The 21,568-nt window shown below is 35.2% G+C and overlaps 1 protein-coding gene across 1 annotated transcript; it reads left to right on the top strand.

Moving 5' to 3' along the window:
• The first annotated feature begins 554 nt into the window (after window positions 1-554).
• Window positions 555-21,458, top strand: LOC130814437 (sister chromatid cohesion protein PDS5 homolog A). The gene is made up of 34 exons (XM_057680491.1): window positions 555-920; window positions 3,374-3,577; window positions 3,661-3,842; window positions 4,412-4,538; window positions 4,643-4,858; window positions 5,036-5,252; window positions 5,332-5,477; window positions 5,563-5,702; window positions 7,030-7,179; window positions 7,265-7,313; window positions 7,402-7,593; window positions 7,948-8,130; window positions 9,259-9,413; window positions 9,492-9,618; window positions 9,692-9,841; window positions 9,932-9,991; window positions 10,506-10,642; window positions 10,731-10,848; window positions 10,971-11,105; window positions 11,222-11,421; window positions 12,874-13,033; window positions 13,761-13,901; window positions 14,175-14,255; window positions 14,343-14,903; window positions 14,994-15,101; window positions 15,575-15,654; window positions 16,996-17,047; window positions 17,266-17,352; window positions 17,471-17,505; window positions 18,670-18,726; window positions 18,809-18,868; window positions 18,971-19,128; window positions 20,070-20,428; window positions 20,507-21,458. Exons 1-34 carry the CDS (start codon window positions 828-830, stop codon window positions 20,543-20,545), a joined length of 4,959 nt encoding a protein of 1,652 aa, XP_057536474.1. The 5' UTR covers window positions 555-827; the 3' UTR covers window positions 20,546-21,458.
• Window positions 21,459-21,568: the final 110 nt, after the last annotated feature.

Here is a 21,568-nt window from a genome sequence, read left to right as displayed (position 1 = left end):
AAATCAACCAACTAAAAATTTATTTTAATACAACCTAGCTCACCAAATGACCAAATACAAATAATTATAGACAATATGCACAAGGTAGTAATTAAGTTATAACAAAAATTATTAACACCAACAATAATAAAAATAAATAATTAAATTTAATTTGATCTAATCTGAATAATATCTCTATAGTCTAGTATGCTTAGATTTAGTCAAATATGATTCCAATAAGAATAATTTTCGAGAATAAGTACTCTATTGAAAATAAACAAACTCTTAGTTGAAAATAAAATAACTATTATTCAAATTTGCCAAAATTATAATTGTGTCAGCCGAAATCAAATCAATTCTAATTAATATTCAAATTTGTCAAAAATATAACCTAAATCCGAAACCAATCGGACGAACTAAAGGCAATCCATAGTCATAAATCCAAATTAAGACGAGACTTTAATAAATCAAATCAATACCTAAACTGATCCAACTGAACCCAATCAAACCCATTTGTCCACCTCTATATAGAAGATAGAGCCCTAGCAGTTACAAGATATGTACTTACACCTCTGGCTCTGACTTCACTAGTCTACCCTTGTTTTAAAAAAAGTCCAAACCTTGAGCTGTGAGTCCTTTCTGTCCCAAATCGAAACTCAAAAGATAGGAAAAAAAACCCTCGTCACTTCACCAGAAATACCCAGATGCTGAGCTTCTTCTGACTTCTGAGCTTAGGTTAGGTAGTTTAGCTTAAACCAAATTAAGTTTGGGTATTTTTTCATTCTTCTGTAAAAACCCAGAAGGAGACATAGAAATTTTAGACAGAAAGTTGAAATTTGAGACCGAAAATGGCGCTTAAGCTGCAGCACCAGCTGAAGGAGCTGGGATCCAAGTTGGAAGCTTTTCCTTCTTCTAAAGATTCCCTTCTTAAGCTTTTAAAGGTTTGCATTTTTCTTCTTTTATAATTGATTGGGATTTTGTTTTTCAATTCTGTTGTTTCCCCAGATTTAAGCTCTTTTAGGGCAATTTTGTTTTGTTTCTGTTTGAAATTCTACGCATTTTCTTTCCTAGGATTTGGGTTACTTGTCATTTTATTTGCTTGAATTTTTCTGCGGTTTGAAGGTCAAAACTGTCCTTTTTTTCTGTTATTGTATTTGGTTATCGATTTTGATTATTGGTAGAGTGAGGTTTGTAATGCAATTTGCAATTTCAGTTTTAAGGGAAGAAAAGGGTATGATAATTTTGAACAATTAGAAATATTAGCTTTATTGGGAGTTGAATTTATATAAGCAATTGTAAAAATTTGCTTCAATTTGATTATTCTTCCCAGTATTCTATGTCGGAATTCCTAAATTTCCTGAACATGCATGAAGTATAGGGAAACACTTGCCTTTGTTCTAACATACTGTGCCATACAACATTTCTAGAGACATTTATAAGTGTCATATAGATCAATTGTTTCTTGTAAATATGGCCTTCAACAACCCTGTATTCTTGAAACATCTTTTTGTGATGATAGTATCACTTGTAAATATTAGAATTGCGTGGGCGGGAGTGGGATCGGGAATAATCGAAGACCTGTATATATGGACACAGTTCTTGAAATGGTAATTTAAGTGTGCTTCTGTTTAAGCTAGATTACATGGATCATTGTCAAGTATGGAAACAAAATTCAAAGGTGGTTTGGAATGGTTCAGAGATTAATATCAAAAATTTATGAATCTGGTGAAGGGAGGATAGAGAGTAACCTTTTGTTTGTATAGCAATTTAGAAAATAAAGTAAGGGAGGAAATAAGAGGGAAGGCGGGGATACAAAAAATATATAGTAAGAATATAAAGAAGGCATGGAAGGGAAAGAAATTTTTTATCTCATTTGGATAGAAGTAGAGCGAGAACGAAAGAAAGGAAGCGGATTTGAAAGGGTTTTTTATCCTTTTATTTCTAATGAACAAAATCTTTCAAAAGTTGAAAGATTTGGAAGGAAAATCGTAAGTCTTCCTTACCCATTTATTACTTAAAAATGAGTATTGTATACATTGTTCTAAGTAATGTCCCAACAATATTGAGTTTTTCCTACCTCTACCACAAGCTTTACACTCATGATTATCCCAACTTCTTCCTTTTCCTCCATTTCCTCAATCCAAACAGTGTAAAAGGGGAAAGAAAAGGGTATTTCTTCCTACAAGTATGTAATACGACAAAGTGAACCATTATATGACTTGGGAAATATTTTCACCAAAACTTTTTGACATTGGGAAAAATTTGAATTTTTCCTTCCTTTTGAATTTTAAAAGAAAGATGGATGGAAGGGAACAACTTGAGCTTATGTCAACAAGTCAAACGTCAGTACAAGGGGCAATTTTCTTCTAAATAATTAGCTGGCCATTACACTTCGCAATGGTCGAGTTATAAATTTTCTGGAGATTACTGTGAGCTTTGAACTAGTTCATACACTCCAGAATGTAGTTTAGGAGAAACAGAGTGGGCAAATTATTATTATGGTTGGGATGATTATTGTTATCCGTTCTCTAGAAGCAAAAGTTTTCAATGATTACCTTTTTCAGAGAAGAGAAAAATGGTAGAAGAGTGTTTTGCAAGCCTGAAACTATGAAAAGTACTAAAAAAGAACGAATAATTTGGAGGGAGTGAAATGAAGTTGTTATTGATTCTTTGCAATCATACAGATATGGCTATAGGAGTGAACTCATAGAGAGGGTGGGATCTTGGGGAGGGGGTAGCTCGTAAAGATGAAATGAATATTCAGGCACCTAATGTCGGTATAAAATCAAGCTCTGTGTTTCTATATATGTTCTTGAGCATCTCGTCTAGTCCTTGTTAACGGTCATTTCTCAATATGCTCTTTTGTAGTACCTCAAAAACATTTTTAACCTATCTTTTTGGACAAATACCAGTTGATACAAATCCCATTACCCAGATGACTTTAAGTGGCTCCCACCTTGACAATATTTTAGAGGGTCTAATATATGCAACCTCACCTTGTAAATACAAAAATGTTTTTTTCCAATTGACTCGTGGGAGTAAACATCACCTACAACTTAACACAAATAAGAAGTGCACATGATTGCTTGTTACTTATCCTAAATGCATTTACATTCACCCTGTCGCTTATAACTTAATTTTTGATTTCTTTTTTTGTTTTTGTAAGGCTATGCTTGCAATTTAGCATATCCTTGTCATCATCTATCTATGAACATAGACCTATTATCTGATTATTCTCTGGTTATTCAAACGTTAGAAAATCAATGCTGCTTGCCTGGTCTTGACGTACTTGATGTTGTTTTTTGGCTTTTGTGTTTGTTGATTATGAAAAGTTCTTCCCTAGAAAATCAACTTCAGAGGAATTTTGCTAATTCAGTTTGGTTTTTGTAATCAGCAAGCTATTACAGTTCTCTCTGATTTGGAGCAATCTCCACCTACATCAATTTTGGATTCAATGCAACCCTTCTTGAAGGCCATTGTTAGACCAAAGCTACTTAAACATCAAGATAAGGATGTTAAACTCCTAGTTGCTGCTTGTCTTTGTGAAATCACTCGTATTACTGCACCCGAAGCACCGTACAGTGATGAAATTTTGAAGGTATTGTATTTTATGCAGTTAAATCTTTCAATAAAAGCAGTCATTGTTGGGTTCTTGGCTGAGATCAACTCTACTTTCTGCAGGATGTTTTTGAATTGATTGTTTTTACATTTAGAGGACTTAGTGAGACAAGTGGACCATCATTTGGAAGGAGAGTAATAATCTTGGAGACCCTTGCGAGATACAGATCATGTGTTGTGATGTTAGATCTTGATTGCGATGATCTAGTAAGTGAGCTTTTCAGGACATTTCTCGCTGTTGCAAGGTATGTTTTCCTGGTGGGTTATAAAATCTCAGATATGGATAAACTTGGGAAGAAACCTTCTATTGGTTTTTTTTGTCTTTGCTGGGTGATATGTTCATCTGGGGGCTTGTCGCTAATGGGGCATTTTTATTTGATAAAGAAAAACTTTTTCAGAGTAAAAGGAATGGGATAAGGAACCCCACTGCATTAATATCTAATTACAATAAAATTTTCCAATTGCTTCTACATAAATCATTAATAGCAAATTTCCCAAACAAACCATTGGCCTTAACCCATAAGCTTTCAAAATATTTAGCCTATCCCAAACATCATCTAATCCAAAGAAATGATCTTTGAAAATGCGCAAAAGTTCTTTCTGACAATATTGCACAAATTGTGGCTAATATGCAGCAGTGTCATAAAAAAGTCTTGAGCTCCCTCTTCTTTTCAAAGCCACTTCTGGCACATTTAGTGTGCCATAAAAGGGTATCACTTATGGCAATTTAATCTTAAGAAATAAGAATGATTTGGGAGCTACTCTTATAGCTGTCACTTCTGATGCTTTGTAGAACTTGCTTTGTTGTGTGCAGGGATGATCACCCGGAAAATGTTTTATCATCAATGAGAACTATCATGAATGTTCTTCTCGATGAAAGTGAGGATATTCATGAAGACTTGCTTCTTATATTGCTCTCTACCCTAGGGAAAAATAAAAAGGTAGAACAATTTTCTATCGTTCATGTCTGCTAGCTAAAATCAAATTCTCATTACGTTTCCCAATTTTTTTAAAGAGATTTATGTGGTATTACTTGGTGCTTCAGGATGTTACAGATGCTGGGAGGAAACTTGCCATGGATGTGATAGAACATTGTGCGGCTATACTCGAACCTGCTGTGAAACAATTTCTTATATCTTCAATGACTGGAGAAAATTCTACGAGTTGTGAAGTTGACTACCATGAAGTTATTTACAATTTATACCGCTGTTCTCCTCAAATTCTGTTGGGAATTGTTCCTTACCTGACAGGAGAGCTACTGGTAATTTCATTTTTAGTTCCATGTGTTCTGAAAGCTGTATTTATCCCATTGTAATTCATGTTTTTGTATTGTGCTTTTCTTATCTTTCATTTACTGAGTAGGATTTCCCCCTGTTTTTACCCATTTGGTACATTTCTTTGTAATGATTGTCCAAGTCTGTTTTCCCTCTACAATTAGAATGACCAGTCAGAAGCTCGTCTAAGAGCGGTTAATCTGGTGGGCAAGCTTTTCGCACTCTCAGACTCCGCTATTTCTGAAGCATTTCAATCCGTATTTGGGGAGTTCTTGAAGAGGTTAACAGATAGAGTAATTGAGGTTCGGATGTCTGCCCTTGACTATGTTAAACAATGTCTTCTTTCAAATCCCTTGAGACCCGAGGCTGCTCAAATATTTGGTAACACCTGCGCTTATTGATTTATTAATCTTTACTGTCTGATTTGGAGTCTGTTGATTTACGCTCCAAAATTGTGTAGCTTCCCTATGCGATCGGCTCTTGGACTATGATGAAAATGTGCGGAAGCTAGTTGTTGCTGCGGTATGCGATGTAGCTTGTTGTAATCTGGATTCTGTTCCAGTTGAAACTGCAAAACTAGTCGCAGAGCGTCTTCGTGACAAATCCGTAAGTGTTCCTCTCTGCTTGTTCTCAGTGATGAGGGTTTTAATAATATTTCTATTGCTTTAGCTTTGTGGCCTTGTGCATGCAGTTACTTGTAAAGAAATATACCCTTGATCGATTAGCTGAGATATACCGGCTTTACTGCTTGAAGCGGAAAAATGGCTGCACTAAAGAATATGACTGGATACCTGGAAAGATTTTGAGGTGCTTCTATGACAAAGATTTTCGGTAAGTAACAGGGTTTGTAATCAAGGGCGCATGTTATTTTAGCATATATGATTTTAGTTGTTATCAACTTCAGTCTATGATTCATCATATCATATATTTAAAAATCTGTAATAATTTTCATTCAACTTCTCTGATACAGCCAGACCGAAATACTCTATTTTTTGTTTCAGTAGATACTAAACCTTTCTTTTGTTTTGAAAGAAATCCCATGGCCTTTGCAATGTGACCAGTCTCCTGTATTGATTTTGAATGACTTGAGAAGCTAAATAAATTAACAATATTGGATAGGTTATCTACATCTTTCTTACTGTTTGTCACAACTTGTGGAAAAAGGAGGGACGTAAAAGAAATAAGAAAATAGAAAATTCAAGTTATATGGACTTGGATATTGTCTCTAAGCCATAGCCCAGAGGATTTACTTTCTTGTAAGACGAAACTGTGAAATATTAAGGCTCTCCCTTCTGGTGGTAATTAAGAATGTAAATGGGTGATTTCAGATGAGGTGGAGTATAGCTCGCATCCATCTGCCCTGCCAAATCCCTTCATCATTGGTATCTGTTCATCTGCTCAGTGGCTGCTATGTGTGAATTGGGTGGATGGAGTGATTAGTAGGTTCTATGAAACATTAGATATTTTATACGAAGTGACATGTCAAACAAATATGAAGACTGTTGGTTGAAGTTTTTTTAGAAAAATATATTTTTCTTTTGCATATAGGAGCTAGTTACTTGGACTTAGATACCGATATCGGAACTGGTACGTGTCCAAGTTTCGGATATGTCTAAATATTCAACTTTACGCCTAAAATGAAATGTCTAAGTGTCATACCAATGTACGAGCATCAAAGGTTGAACACGGGTACGTGAAACACAAGAGGAGTCCGAGTAGCATAGTATAAGAGTATATAATAGGGTCAAACAATTAACGAGCTTTGGTTGCTAGAACCTTTTCTATAATATATGTTTTTTCTTATGCAGTATGTACATAGGAATATGAAATTGGGTGTGGTAAATGGATGATGGATTGCCTGGATTGTCATTTACATTATTTATCATTCATTACTCCTTTTATTTAAATTTATATAGTATTTCAGCACGGCATCCAAATTTGTATCCTTGCACCTTTATGTGTTGGACCATAATAGCGAGTCCTAGCTCAATGCAAATTCAAGAGAATGCGATAGAAAGTGTTGAATCATGGCAATGAATTCTAGGCTAAATCTTTTAGCTTTATGCCTCTGCATTTGCAATGCTCTAATCTTTTTGGGTGCATTTTCTCATAATGGTAAACTGTTGCTTTGTGCTTAGCTGGTTTTATCTGCTTCCAGGTCAGATGCAATTGAATCCATTCTATGCGGATCACTGTTCCCAGCTGAGTTTTCTGTCAAGGACATAGTTGAACATTGGATACAAATATTTTCAGGCCTGGACAAAGTTGAGGTCAAGGCGCTAGAAAAGATGCTGGAACAGAAACAAAGGTAACAATTTTAAGTTATACATATTTTCAGGTACATTTAATTCACAGATTATTTAGGGTGATGGTTTTTGGATTTGATACCTCAGGTTGCAACAAGAAATGCAGAAATATCTGTCTCTGAAGCAAACTTATAAGGTTTGTAAACAAATATTGCATTTCTGTCCACCATAGACAGTTACATAATAATATAAGAATATTTCTTATAGTTCTTGGCTTGGTGCAGGATGCTGATGTGATTGATTATCAGAAAAAAGTTATTGTTTTATTCCGGGTTATGTCAAGGTTTTTTGTTGATCCTTCAAAGGCCGAGGAAGGATTTTCAACTCTTGATCAGCTTAAAGATGCAAACGTTTGGAAAATTTTTCCGGTCTTACTTGATCCGAATACTGGCTTCCAGCAAGCTCGTGCAAGTCAGGTATGAGACTAAAAATATTTGGATTTTTTTGGTAGATATCCTAGAAGAGTCAATTTCGTTTCTTTCTAGCTTATCTTTTCAACACAATGTACCATCTTTATTTTGATGATCCTTCACGATTTCTGAATACTGATGCTTGTGGTTTTTGCAATGTAATCTGTAAGATTCCTTGGCCTTTCATTTCAATGCAAGGGTAGTTGGTCATGCGATGAGTAAACATCTAGCATTAGGCTGTGCTTAGATGCTAAATTAGTGTATCCCAGCTCTGAAATATTTTTTTAGGTGACAGTGAGTAATACATAAAGAAACAAATAAGTACCAAATTTGATGCTTTGTTTATTTTTTATTCTACAGGATGATCTTTTTAAGATTCTGGGTGAAAAACATCGGATCTTTGATTTCGTGAATGTACTTTCAGTGAAGTGCTCGTACATGCTTTTTAGCAAGGAACATGTCAAAGAATTCATGCTGGAACTTGCAACTCAAAAAGCTGCTGAAAATACAGAGAAATGTTTGTCATGTGTAAACATGCTGGTGGTGAGCTCCCATTTTAACCTTTTCAGTCCTTTTAGGTGGTACTTGTTTGTTTATTTCTTCAATTAGGTGTAGCTCGAAAGATCAGAAGCAAATGAAATGTGATTATCGTGTTTCTTAAAGATAGCTAGACCCGAGAAAAGGAATTCTCCTCAAATGTGATGTTTGTCCAGAAAATTGAAGGTGCTTTTGCATTGACGAATACAAAATGATTGAAACAATTGTTCTCTTTGACACTGTAGAACTTCCCCTTCCTAAATCTGCCATGAGAGGAAGAGGGTAATGGGGATGATGATATTTTGGGAAGCCATTGTAGCTGATGATTATATCTGAATTAGTTATGTTGATGATGATAGAAAGTTCAAAAGGATTATACTTTTATTCTTATATGCCCATAAATGATGTTGGAGGTTAGTGATTTTAGCAAGTTATGTCAAAGGAAACCTAGTAGGCTCTTGTGTCCTGGTTATGGAGCTTTGGGACTATAGTGCAAAAATGTGGCAACAGTTGCAATCACGATAATGACTTAGTGATGCGGCAACAGGAGTGATGCATTTATTACGACGCCAAGTATCGGCTGATAGTATGAGATATCCCTTGAAATGGCCCAAATTACGGGGTTTAACCACATTTACACCGTGGGTAATACTGGTTCGGTTTTTTGAAAATCTTTGCTAGCAGTCGATGCAATGCAACCTTGTTTTTGCACTATGCTAGACCTGATATTTCTGGTGACGAATGTCGGTGGCAGAAAGTTAATATGGTTTTCTTAATCCCCTGATTTCAAGTAATTTGTACTCTGCAATATCGTTTGTGTGGAACAAATTACAGCTCTTTAGATTGAATGCATTGCCTGCTTTAATTGTTGTGTTTTTAAGTTTGCTGTTGTCCTTATTTTTGCACTATGGGGCTATCAAATGCTGCACTTCTGATTGCATAAAACTGTGTATGAATATTGATGCTAGTAGAATGGCTGTGTTTAGACTCAAATTTGAGAACTATATTAGCAAAAAAAAACTCATTGTTGAGGACTTGAGCTCTTTTTTATTTTATGTATATCGGCTTAAGCTTCCTTTTACTTGGAAAACTGTGTTGTGCATGGTATTCTAATCCTTCTTTGATGCTTTCCAGATCCTGGCAAGCTATGGTTCACAATTATTTGTTGGAAGTGAAGAGGATTTGCTAATTCTCCTTAAAGATGATAATGAAATCGTCAAAGAAGGCATTCTGCATGTTCTAGCAAGGGCTGGTGGAACCATTAGAGAGCAGCTCGCATCGTCATCTAGGTTTTAATGTCGCCTTGTTTTCTGATTTATGCCGGACCTTTTGGAATTTTTTTTTGACAATATGTTGCTTACCTGCAGTTCCGTAGATCTTATACTTGAAAGGTTGTGTTTAGAAGGAACACGAAGGCAGGCCAAGTATGCTGTACATGCTCTTGCGGCAATAACTAAAGATGATGGACTTCGTTCACTCTCTGTTCTATACAAGGTATTTAACTTATTGTTTACCTTGTATTATGATTATGGTTTTGCATAGCTAATCTCTGTGATTGTTTTTGCAGAGGCTGGTTGATATGTTGGATGAGAAGGCACATTTGCCTACTATACTGCAGTCACTTGGGTGTATAGCACAAACTGCAATGGCTGTCTTTGAAACTAGAGAAAGTGAAATAATAGAATTCATTAAAAGCAAAATTTTGCAATGCAGTAATGTATGTTAAAATTTAATCTTGTAGCCTTTTACTAAATATTCTGGTTTTGCAATGTTGTACCTATTATCAAATTCATCTTCATGCTTCCAGAAAGGACAAGATAAACCGAAAGCACGGTGGCGTGATAGAAGTGAACTTTGTCTTTTAAAGGTTGGTTCCAGTAAAATAACTTCCGTCGATATTTGTGGCTTCCATGTTTTCCTGGACTTTTTTTTATATGATCATATGTTTTCCTTGACTTATTATGCTTTAAAAAGTAAAATAAATAAATTTAAGGATTGCTTATTCCTAAATTGAGCTAAATGGAGTAGTTTTTAGGAAAAATTGTTACCTTAAATTAATTTTTTATTTAAATAACCACCTTATAAGCTACTTTTGTTTTTGTAACACCTTAATTCGTTTCCTGGATGATTATGCTATGTGGGCCTTTCTTTAATTCAACAATTAGGTTTACTAATTAATTTCCCTTGATTTTTCCTCGCCTTTCCTTCCTAAACCTCAATAATACTTCTACTTTTTAACCTAACTCAAGACACCAAATTGAGGTTAGACATATAAGGTGGTTATTGATTACCCTTTTCTGATAGTGTCATATGGGAGAACATCTTGTTTTGTATTTGGGTACATGTGTATCATTCTTTGGTTTTTTTTTTTTCCCGGGCAGATTTATGGTATTAAAACACTGGTCAAGAGCTACCTACCCGTTAAAGATGCTCATCTTCGAGGTGGAATCGATGATCTCATAGAAATTCTTAGAAATATGCTTTCCTTTGGAGATTTTTCAAAAGAATTAGAATCAAGGTACGGTGGAGGTTGGTTGTTAGGTATACTTTTTGTGCTACAGTTATACAAATTTTGCTGTCAATAAAATACTGGTGTTTTATTGCAGTTCTGTGGATAAGGCTCACTTGAAGCTTGCTTCTGCCAAATCCATCCTTCGCCTGTCAAGATGTTGGGATACTAGTATACCCGTTGACGTCTTCCATTTAGCTTTAACGACAGTTGAGGTAGGAGCTTTTGATTAGTATACAATTGTTCAATTTTTTGATTGATATTCAAACTCTCTTGTACAGGTTGGTTATTAGTTTCAGGAATTTAATTCTGTTTTCATTGTTGCATTATGTCTCAGATAAATTTCCGTCAAGCTAGGAAATTGTTCCTCAGCAAAGTTCATCAGTACATCAAGGATCGCATTTTGGATCCAAAATATGCATGTGCTTTTCTAATGGATATTTTTTCTTCCAAACATGCAGCAATAGATGAGGTATCAGTCAATCGTATCAAACTTCAATTCCTGAATATGATAAATTTTTATTGCGGCTTAGCTTGTTTGAAATTGTCATGCAACTGAGCTTTTATTTCATGCTACCTCTTTTGCAGGACAAACGTAATCTTGGTGAAGTTATACAGATGTGTCGTCAAATAAGAGCCCGGCAGCTTTCCATGCAATCTGATACAAATTCTCTCATGCTTTATCCAGAATATCTAGTACCTTACCTGGTGCATGCTCTAGCACATCACACTATGTGCCCTACTTTTGATAAAGGCATGGATGTTAAAGTGTTGGAACCTATTTCTCGGTATGTTTTGTGTGAGGATGATGTACTATCCAATTGTTTCTTTCTTTTCAGTAGACTTCAATTTAATACTTTTTTTTGAAGTAAACAAATTCATGCACTTGGGGAGATAATATTAGAAATCAGGTGTATAAATCAGGTGCATTCTGTGTTGTCTGGTGGATTCAACTCTCTTCGTGACTATATTGTTCTATAATTTCATTTAAAAATGCTTCTCAGTTCCTCTGGGTTATCTAAATAAACTTTTTTCCGTAGCATAAAGCAATCTGCAATAAGCCTTTCTGTTTATATTAGGTTAGAGATGGTTTTCATTATTAGACAGGTCTTTGGGGCTTTCAGTTTTCATTACTTTATTTATTTTTATCAATGGTGGTTTACATTTAGTTGCTACATCATGTTGCTTCCACTTTAGCTTATCTTGCATAAGGTTTCATCTGATGAAAATGTTAGTATGAACTTTGTTGGTGGTTTACATTTAGTTGCTACATCATGTTGCTTCCATTTTAGCTTCTTATTCAGCTGTCGTGTACTTAATTTCTTTTCTTGCATTTAGCTATCCAAAATTGATCCGAAACTCAACCAAAAATTAGTGGGTCATAACCTGAAAATTTTAAACCCCAAGCCAAAAATGAGCCGACCTGAAAATACTTGTGAAAACTGGGTTAAACCCACCGAAACTTAAACCCGACCTTTTTAATTTTCTGTTCAACGTCATCATTTTCAGTTACACATCATCATTTTCAGTTCCACACTTCCTCGTCATCATTTTTAGTCGGAACCAATATATTTATAGCCAATTTTTATATTTTAAGTCAACACTTCTTTATTATAGCTTTAAAATAGGTATATTGGTCCTTTTTTATAACAAATTTATTCTTTAAAAATTGAAAATGAATATATATATTTTTGAAAAAAATAATGATAAAATATACATTTTTAAAATCCTTACCAGTTGGATCAATGCAAATCCGGCAAGACCCGACCCAAAATTGACCTGACCCACAACCCACCCGTCCGCCGACCGTTTTGACTGATCTACTTGTATAGCAACCCCTAAACCGGCCTAGGGAAAAATTCACTTAGCATAAGGGTAATGGCATGTTGTTGTATGCTGCCCCCTTGTGAACTTGACTTTTGAAAATTAAGAAGTTGTGATTATTTAGATATCTAGATCATTGCTTTTGTGTGTCATGCTGACACTCTCATGTCCATCGTCCTCTTTTCCATTCACACACACTGTTTGCCTCCTCCCTCTATTTAAATGATATTCCTTTTAGTTTCTGAAAATTATGCTTGATTTTTTAATTACTGATTGGATATTTTTTGTTTGCTTTGGCCTATGATACAATTATATACATCCTTTTGTTCCGGTTTTAAACTTTCCGTAGAGTACTATTTCGCCTACTTTTCTAGCAATGTATGCTGAGCCTTGTGATATTTTGTTGCTTTTACTAGGGTTCTCTATATGTTATTGTCAATGGTTTTTCGTGATGATGAAGATATGATTCCGGAAACTAATGGCATTGATAAGGAAAAGGAACCTTTTCCTGTTGTAATTTCTATCTTGCGATCTATCAAGCGTTCAGAAGATGTGGTTGATCCATTAAAATCTAAGGTAAAGAAGAATATGCCCCTTAGATTATTGATTATCTTTTACTATGTTCCTATATTTAGACCCACTCAAATCTAATTTTGAAGTGATCACCAATTTATATGCTTATGTGCAATTATATTGCCGTTATATTTAAACTTCAGTATCCAAAGAAAAATGAAATAAATTTTTGCATACATTCAAACATGGGCAATCTGGAACCTTAAAGACAATGTAGACATTATTTGCAGACCAAGATTTGCGGCATCCTAACAACAGTGGATTTAATTGCGGAAAGAGATGGGTTTTATGGCTCGTGACCATGGTTGTAGTCTTGTTCTTTTCATATAGTAGGTTAAAGGGTAAAGAGAGGGAAATATTTAGTAAAGGTCGGTGAGATATAAATAGTGGAAGTTGTTAGGACTAAAATGTGGACTTGTAGGGGTATCGTAGAAGCCAAAACATGGAAAATTTTCAATAGGGAAAATAAAAAGGGACGAACTAAAATCGAGATAGGGGCGAATAAAAAGGTATAAAGGGAGGTTCTTGAAATAAGGGAGAAATAAATAAAGGCAGAAAATGAAGAGGACAAAGTGATTAATTGTCTTAAAAGAAGTAATTATTGTCATGGTTTTTAGGTACATGCTTCTTTTACTCTGTTGAAAGTCGTCAATCTCTCTGTCATGCACACATTATTGTGCAATCGTGACTAAAATTTCCTGAGGCTGTTCTTTTACTTGCTGAATTTCAGAATTCACATGCTATTTCTGAACTTGGGCTGCTGGTGATCAAGCGCTTTCAAAAAACCAGTGATTTTCAAAGTAGCGAAGAAATTTCTTTACCACCAATGCTGTATAAACCAAACGAAGCCAAAGATGAAGCTAATGCTGAGGTAAGCACTGGGAATGAGGGTCAACTTGCTACTATAATGCATGTTAGGGAACTTTTTAGACGTCTAGCTGAAATAGGAAGTTGGATACTGTTATCTGTTTTTGTGAAAGGCAGTCAATTTAACCTCTCAGTTTGCTGTCACTATACCCTATGTGTTCACTATTCTAAGTTCTCGTGCTACTTCAGTTTGTCTTCAGTATTTTAATGGTATGGTTTCCGGGTACCTAGTACATGTAACTAGATCATAAAACCTGACATTTCGTCTTCTGAATAGGCTGCTGATGCGCATTCGTGGATGGCTGATGATTCTGTGTTAGCTCACTTTGAATCGCTTACATTCGAAGTGAAGGGAACTGTATGTATCATTATAGTTAATTTAATATGAATGCCAAAGCTTTACCTTTGGTTTTGACCATTTCCCCTCTCAATATGGTCATTGTAGGTCCACTTTGAAATTCCTCAAGATGAGGTACTGGAAGATGAGGAAACGGAAGGAAATGAGATTCCTCTGGGAAAACTAATTAAAAAAATCAAATCCCAGAAAAATAAAGCCAAGGCAATTGAAGAAGGCCATTCTTCACCTACTGAAGCGAAAAGTGAGGATATTTTGAAAGTGGTGAGGGAAATTAATTTGGATAATCTGGGATCTACGAGTAAGATAGAAGCAACCAATGGCCATGATAATCACTTGACTAACAAACCAGAAATTAAAGATGAACCAAGCAAAAAAAGGAAGGGGAATGATGCCAGATTTGATTCTACACCTAAGCGCCGAAGATCATCATTAACTAGGAGTCCTTCCAAACTTTCTTCCTCTGCAGGTGCTGTTAAGACTCTTGCAAAAGTCAACTCCAAAAGTATTTTCTCAAAGCAAGAAAAGGAGCCCAAAAAGTCAGATTTGGGTGCATCACCCGTCAAAGGAAAACGAAGCAGCAAGAGCCCCAAACAGGGTAATGGCTTAGAGGGTCACAAAGTTGAAGAAAGTGATATCTCTGACCAGAAGGTGAAATGCTACTGTGTGCAACATGCTTACCCTATGTACATTTATAGCATGTGGATGCCGATAATCATACTTGTTTCTGTGCATGTGCAGAAGCCTAAAATGGTCGAGGATGACAAGGGTGAAATTGTCAGTAATGACAAGTCTTCTGCTGCTTCTTCCAAGAAAAGAAAAAGTAGAAGTGTTGCTGGCTTAGCAAAGGTTACTTTTTCTATGATACCACTTTGGCTATGATGAATCATGTTCTTTTGCTGAGCATTGCATTCTGAATCATCTTTTATGTGATTATGTCTTCTTAAATTTGACGTTGTCTTCTTGAATATAAAACATATAGTCAAATTCTGATTGATGTGTTAATTTCTGCATGACCTGTTTTTCATTGTCTATCTTGTTGAATTGATAGAAGTATATGTTCCTCTGGGTAAAGATCTAAAAATATTGTGCTGTATGCTCTGCTAAGGGCGAGATAATTCTCATATGGAGATATTATCCTCTTGAGGGAGGATACTTATGGGCATCACAATTTTTTATTTGTCCTGTAGTTCATCAGATTAAAGGATAGTTGCCTTTTGGCATTCTTTTGCACATTGTACACATTTTTTTATCTTTTCCCATCATTTGAGAATCATAGGTTTGCTAATTCGCTGGGTGTAATGACTTTTTGTTTTCACCAGTGCACGTCAAATGAAGCTGAAGGTCATACTACGGATTTGGTTGATTGCAAGATAAAAGTTTGGTGGCCAATGGATAAGCGGTAAGCTATGTTACATCTGCTTTTCTATTTATCTCAAGTATTTGTGTTAGAAACTCTACACCCTAGCAAGAAGTGGACGTCCTTACCTGGAATTTGCTCTACTTGATCTACTTCTTTATAGAGAAAAATCTTTAACAGAGTGAAAGTGCAGAGAAAGTTAGCAATATATGCTCCATTGTCAAGAAATTAATCATCTCCGTATTAAAAAAGCTTTTGACTTGGTAATCAAAAGCCCTGATGTCTATCGATTCATGTCTACAATCTACATCATATCACACACGCAATGAATACTTAAATCTTACTAAATGCATGCTAAGATAAAAGTAATACATCAATCATCAACTCACATGCTTTACCCCCTTCCCTTCTTTACAGAGGCTGGTTTCCCGACTAAACTGAAATAAAGATAAGTTGGGTAAAACCGACCCTTAATTTCCCCTCAATGTAATATGATGAAAATTTTAACCTCCTAATTAAGTACAATAACAATAATAATGCTAAAACCTTAATCCCATTTGTATGGATTGGCAATCTCCTGTTTTCAAGTATTAACACAAAAATCTAAATCCTTTTGCATTTCACCTCATAATAAAAAAACAAGGGCTTTCAAGCTGCATCATTTAAACCTACTTGTTCAACTTTCGTAATGCTACATATCTTGCATCCCTCACATTTCCCCCCCATTGTCCCAAATTCAATGTGATCTCTTTTTGTGAGTGTTTAATCGAAATTTGGAAGTGTTATAGAAGTTTCTAACTGGATCGAGCCTTTTTCTTTTCTATAATATATGTTTAATTTAAGGTCAATATTTTTACAAGCCTGTTACGATGCATTAGATATGATTTTTGTTAGAATTCAAGTTGTATTTGATAAATCTAAGTGATTGTTTATTTTGCGTTGTGTAATTATGATTTTTTGACTTTGTTTCGTTCTCAGTTTAATTTAAACAGTTACTGTGAAGTGTGGACTAATAGTTCAGTAATGTTAAATATACCTCTTTATTTTCCAGTTTTTTCATATATCAAGCAATGTTAAGTTAATCTCTTTTTATCTCCTTATCGATCATACATTTGCGTCTAATCTATTAACAAATACTATAAAAGAAAAAAAGAAGTTGCAACAATAATATCACCACACAAGTCCACAGACTAAAATTTTTTTGGTATGGTAATGTAACATAAAATGGAATTTGTCAAGAGTAGCTAATTCCAACTTGTTTAATGCGATGAATTTGAATATTGGACATAATGTTGCTATCATTTGTGCATTGTTTTGAGCTTGACTTTTGAGGCGCTGCCGTGGGTAAATCTGCTAAGACTCCATATGTTATGTTTTTAACAGGTTTTATGAAGGTATTGTGAAATCCTATGATCCTGAAAAGAAGAAGCATGTGGTACGCTGTTGCTTTATCTTTCTTACTGTTTCCTTTTTTGGCTCTTTCCTCTTTGTGTTTTTATTTTTGAAAGTTAAGGAGGGTATGGAGGGATTCGGTTTTATTTTCCTTCCCATGTGATTTTTCTTCATCGCTTTCATCTATTCTTCTTAGTGATGTTAGCTGAAATGTTTCTGAGTTCTGAAATTGGCTTTTGGTGTATTTATGTCATGGTGAAGATATTGTATGGTGATGGGGATGTGGAAGTGCTCCGTCTAGATAAAGAACGCTGGGAGCTTATTGATAACGGACATAGACCTAAAAAGGTATGTTTCATTGTGCTCTGACTTCCACTCTCCTTTGTTCTTTATGTTCTTCGTACTGTCTAACGTACCCTCCCTATGCATGGATTATAAACTTATTCTCTCTTCTTTTCACTTGCAGAAGACAAATACTACTAAGAGTCCCGCTAAGATGATGTAAGTGCTTTCTTCATGTTGTAATCTTGATTGCTGCCATAGTATCAAGGGTTTCTAGCTTGACTTTGACTCAGCTATTTTTTCATTCCTTCGGTCCGTAAATGTAGCTTGTAATTGACTTTGGTCTGGTCATAAGAGGAATTGGATTTTTTACAATGATTGAAAGTGTAGGAGAGAGAATAATGAAGCAAGAGAAAGTGTTAGGATAGAGAGAAATTTTTTAAATTGGATGGAGAGATGTAGAGATGTTCATTGGGTCATCGGGTCAATTTCGAGTCAAATGTTTGAGTCTTGTGTTTACATTGATTTTTATATGATTTTAAGTTCATTTGAAGTCGGGTCAAGTTTAATTTGGTTAAAAGTCGGGTAAATATCGAGTCGTTAGGTCTGTTTTGAACAACTTTAGAGAGATGCAAGGAGGATATCTATAGGAAGGAAATGGGAAGTTTTTGTCTCAAGGACCAATAATAGTACTTGCTCAATTTTTTTTTTCGTTTTTCATTTTTTGTCCATTTCTTTTTGTTTATTTACTTAGCTTTTCTTCATTTGACACACATTATCCCCCAATATACTTTTTTTATATTCCACATTTGGACACTGCATTTCTCCCACTGACCCATTGATGATTTTTATTTGCTACATCTCACCCTCTCGAGTTGAGTCTTGACATAACTGTTTGTGCTTTCATTAAGTGACGATAATGTAGACTAACAAAAAGAAATGAAAGGTTTAACTCAATGTATGTTCTTTCTGTTTTCAGCTCTTTTCATTTTGTAAAAATTCTCCGTTGCTTAGCAACACTTTCTGTTCTGGCTTTTAGTTAACTCTCTTTCCCCATGTTATGATCCCTCTTTATCTCTATTGTTCTTGTTTTCCCTTGTGGGTAGAGGTGTCCAAAACACACCCGATTACTCAAAATTTACCTTGACCCGACATTAAAAATGATTTACAATTATGTAAAAAATAAAATCAATACACAACCCGATTTCAAATCGACTCAAAAGTCAAAACACTTAACTTGAAATCAACCTGATGACCGAATGAACACCTCTACTTGTGGCATGTGAAGAAGCACTTAAGAAGCATTGACCAGTTATTTTACTTTGGAATGGGAGAATCGGAAAAAGAATTATTAGTTTTTATATAGTTTATTGATTGTTTCAGATCACCCAAGAAAAGTAAGATTTCAGATGAACCACAGCCAAAAAAGTTAGACAAGGGGTGAGAATAAAATCTACTTACTGTGATTTCCATTTTTTTTTCTTCTGAAATTTATCAACAAATTTCGTCGTTGCTTGTTAAGATTACCCAACAAGAGAAGCAAGATTTCTGGTGAATCTAGACCAAGGACATCGAACAAGAGGTGAGAATCTTAATCTGCGTACTGTGACTTGTGTATGGACTTTCTAAGAATTCATATACAATGATATAATTATATTCATACGTCAAACTGTGGACCTTCTAGAATCAAGGGGAAAAGAGCTCAGAAGAAAACTTCGAGAACTGATCTGAGCGACGGTCTAGAAGAAAAGGAAGCTAGTGCATCAGAGGATGTAGAGAACAGATCTGATGTATCAAACGCTGAGCCAACTATATCATCTGGAAGTGATGGACATGAGTCTGGTGAGACACTACCTTTTGAAGTCACCCGTGTGTTTAACCATGTCGAAAATAGCACATTGCAAGTTTACTTAGCAAAATTTACAATCACTGAAATATTGCGGAAATCATGCAGTTTTAGTGTAGAACCCCACCAAGGATTAAGTACATTTACTACCAATAATAACTACGATGAAGAGATATTCATCATAACTTAAAAGTTATTGGGGGGTTTTTGGTAAATGACTTTATTTGTGGCTTTTTGATTGGCTTTTGGCTTTTGGCTTTTTTTTGGTTTGTCAAATAGCCAAAAAAAGTGTTTGGTACATAATTTGAGTCAAAACCAAAAAACTGCTCGTAGTGGCTTTTTGCATTGGCTTTTGCCTTTTGACCCACTTTCTATCCATTAAACAGCCAACAATCAACCACTAATTTTTACCAAACATCTCTATAACGTCTGGTTTAAACAACTGACATAACAGCTTGCAAATTAGTCGGCGCTTACAGCTCCGGCCAATAACCATTTGCCAAACTGACCCAAAGTCTTTATCTAGTGATAATGTAGTATTTGTTAAATAATCTTTATGGCCAACCATGGAACATCCTTTTGTAATTGTTCAATTCTTTGTTTATAGAGGGCCCCATGAAACCTTAACACAAATTTGGACGTTTACTTCTCAATTATCAATCTTAAGCCAATTTCCAATTTTCTAGTAACCGATCTAGCATATATCCTTCATATTTGGTCTTGACCACACACTTAGTGTGCAATACAATATACATCTCATTGTAGTTGGCTTAAATATAAATGCAAATTCAACACTTGAGCCTACATAAGAAGTGATACTTGCCCATTGGTGAAGTTTGATTATGGAAATTTGTTCACATTGATCGAGTTCAATCCGACTCTTGCGTCTAATTGCGTTGCCCTTTTTTTTTGTTTCTTTTCCGTTCCCCTTTTCCAGGTGATGCTGAGCAGGAATTGGATGATGCACCTGCAAGCCAGGCATGTGATGCAGAAGAAAAACCAGATATTGTTGGAAAGGAAGGAGACGGCAACGCTGCTCAGAACGACACAGAAGAATCTGATGAAGAAAAGTCCAGTCCCGAAAGTGGAGAAAAGTACGCTGGTCTAACTACTCCACAGGATTCCCCCATTTCCAATGTGGAAAAATTACATGAAGTCAACAAAATCGACAAACCTAGTGGACTCTCACAAGAGGAATGCGATGAAGGGAAGCAGATAGAAGAGACCGAGAGAAATCTCGAACCTCATAAAAATAGCACTTTGAATGCTAACAATACCGATGAAGACGAGCCTCTTGTATGTACTTCTAGCTTTATAATTTTAACTTTACCGAAATATTCATGGGTCTTTTCTGATTCCCGAATAATGATACAGTGCACTTGGAAGAAGCGTGTAACCAAGTCGCACAAGTGAAACGATGTTCGTTACCCGTCTCAGCTGCACTAACCTTCAGAAGAACATAATGGCATTTACGATGCACTACACCGATGCAATCCGTTCCATTTGCTGCCATTTTCAGATCAGACCGAGAGGTTGGTCTGTGTTGATGTGCTTATCTGACTATCGACTGTAGGAAAAAATTTGTGGGTTAGCTGTACAGTAATAGTCTGTTTGATCAGTCAGTAACGTAGCATGAAAATCCTTTTGTCCATGGCTATGAAATTATTAGGGCATTCATCTTTTTTACTTGTACATATACGATATTGTATACAGTGTTTTTTGTTCTGCATTTCTGCTCCTGTCATCCCTTTCATTATGCTTGAAAATTAAAACTTTGAGTAGAATTTGGCATAGTGCTTTATAAAAGGATGGCATATTTTATTAGGGCTTTCTGTTGCTAAAAAGTATCCTTCCTTGTAAACTGGCATAGGAGCAAGGCATCTTTACATGCTTTTACATATTTGAACTTTGACTGAATATTATGGTTTTTTGCTATGCACAATTCTAACGGTTGTATATTTTTTTTGATTCGGGAATCGGGAATACGCTAGAGAATTTTAACAGGCAAGGGAAGAAAATTAATTATTCTTAATAGGTGGTGAGAATTAAATTTCTATTACAAGGGTGAAAGGAAAAACTCTTGATCATCTATCTGTATTCTCTTTATACTTGTCTAAGTTGTATAGCTGTATTGTATATAAAGGGTTTGATTAAATTTTCCAATTTAGTATTTACTAGAGAATTTTTATCCTAGAGAATTTTTATCCGTTATTTGATAATATAAATGATCAATATTTTCACAATTAACTAAGGTTGTATATACGATAATATTAGCGGAAAATTTAGATTTGAATTTGTTTCGGTCACGATGTGGGTCATATGATATAACTCTATTACGGGAAATATAACACAAAATTATAAGTAAGTTGATTTTGTATATGTGGATACAAATTGTCGGTATATTTTATACTTACTACTCTCTCCGTTCTTTTTTGA

Source organism: Amaranthus tricolor, chromosome 6 (genome assembly GCF_026212465.1).
Source record: "Amaranthus tricolor cultivar Red isolate AtriRed21 chromosome 6, ASM2621246v1, whole genome shotgun sequence".
In the NCBI taxonomy this organism is placed as follows: domain Eukaryota; kingdom Viridiplantae; phylum Streptophyta; class Magnoliopsida; order Caryophyllales; family Amaranthaceae; genus Amaranthus; species Amaranthus tricolor.
The sequence above is the reverse complement of the archived record's forward strand: the minus strand, read 5'-3'. Positions and strand labels throughout refer to the sequence as shown.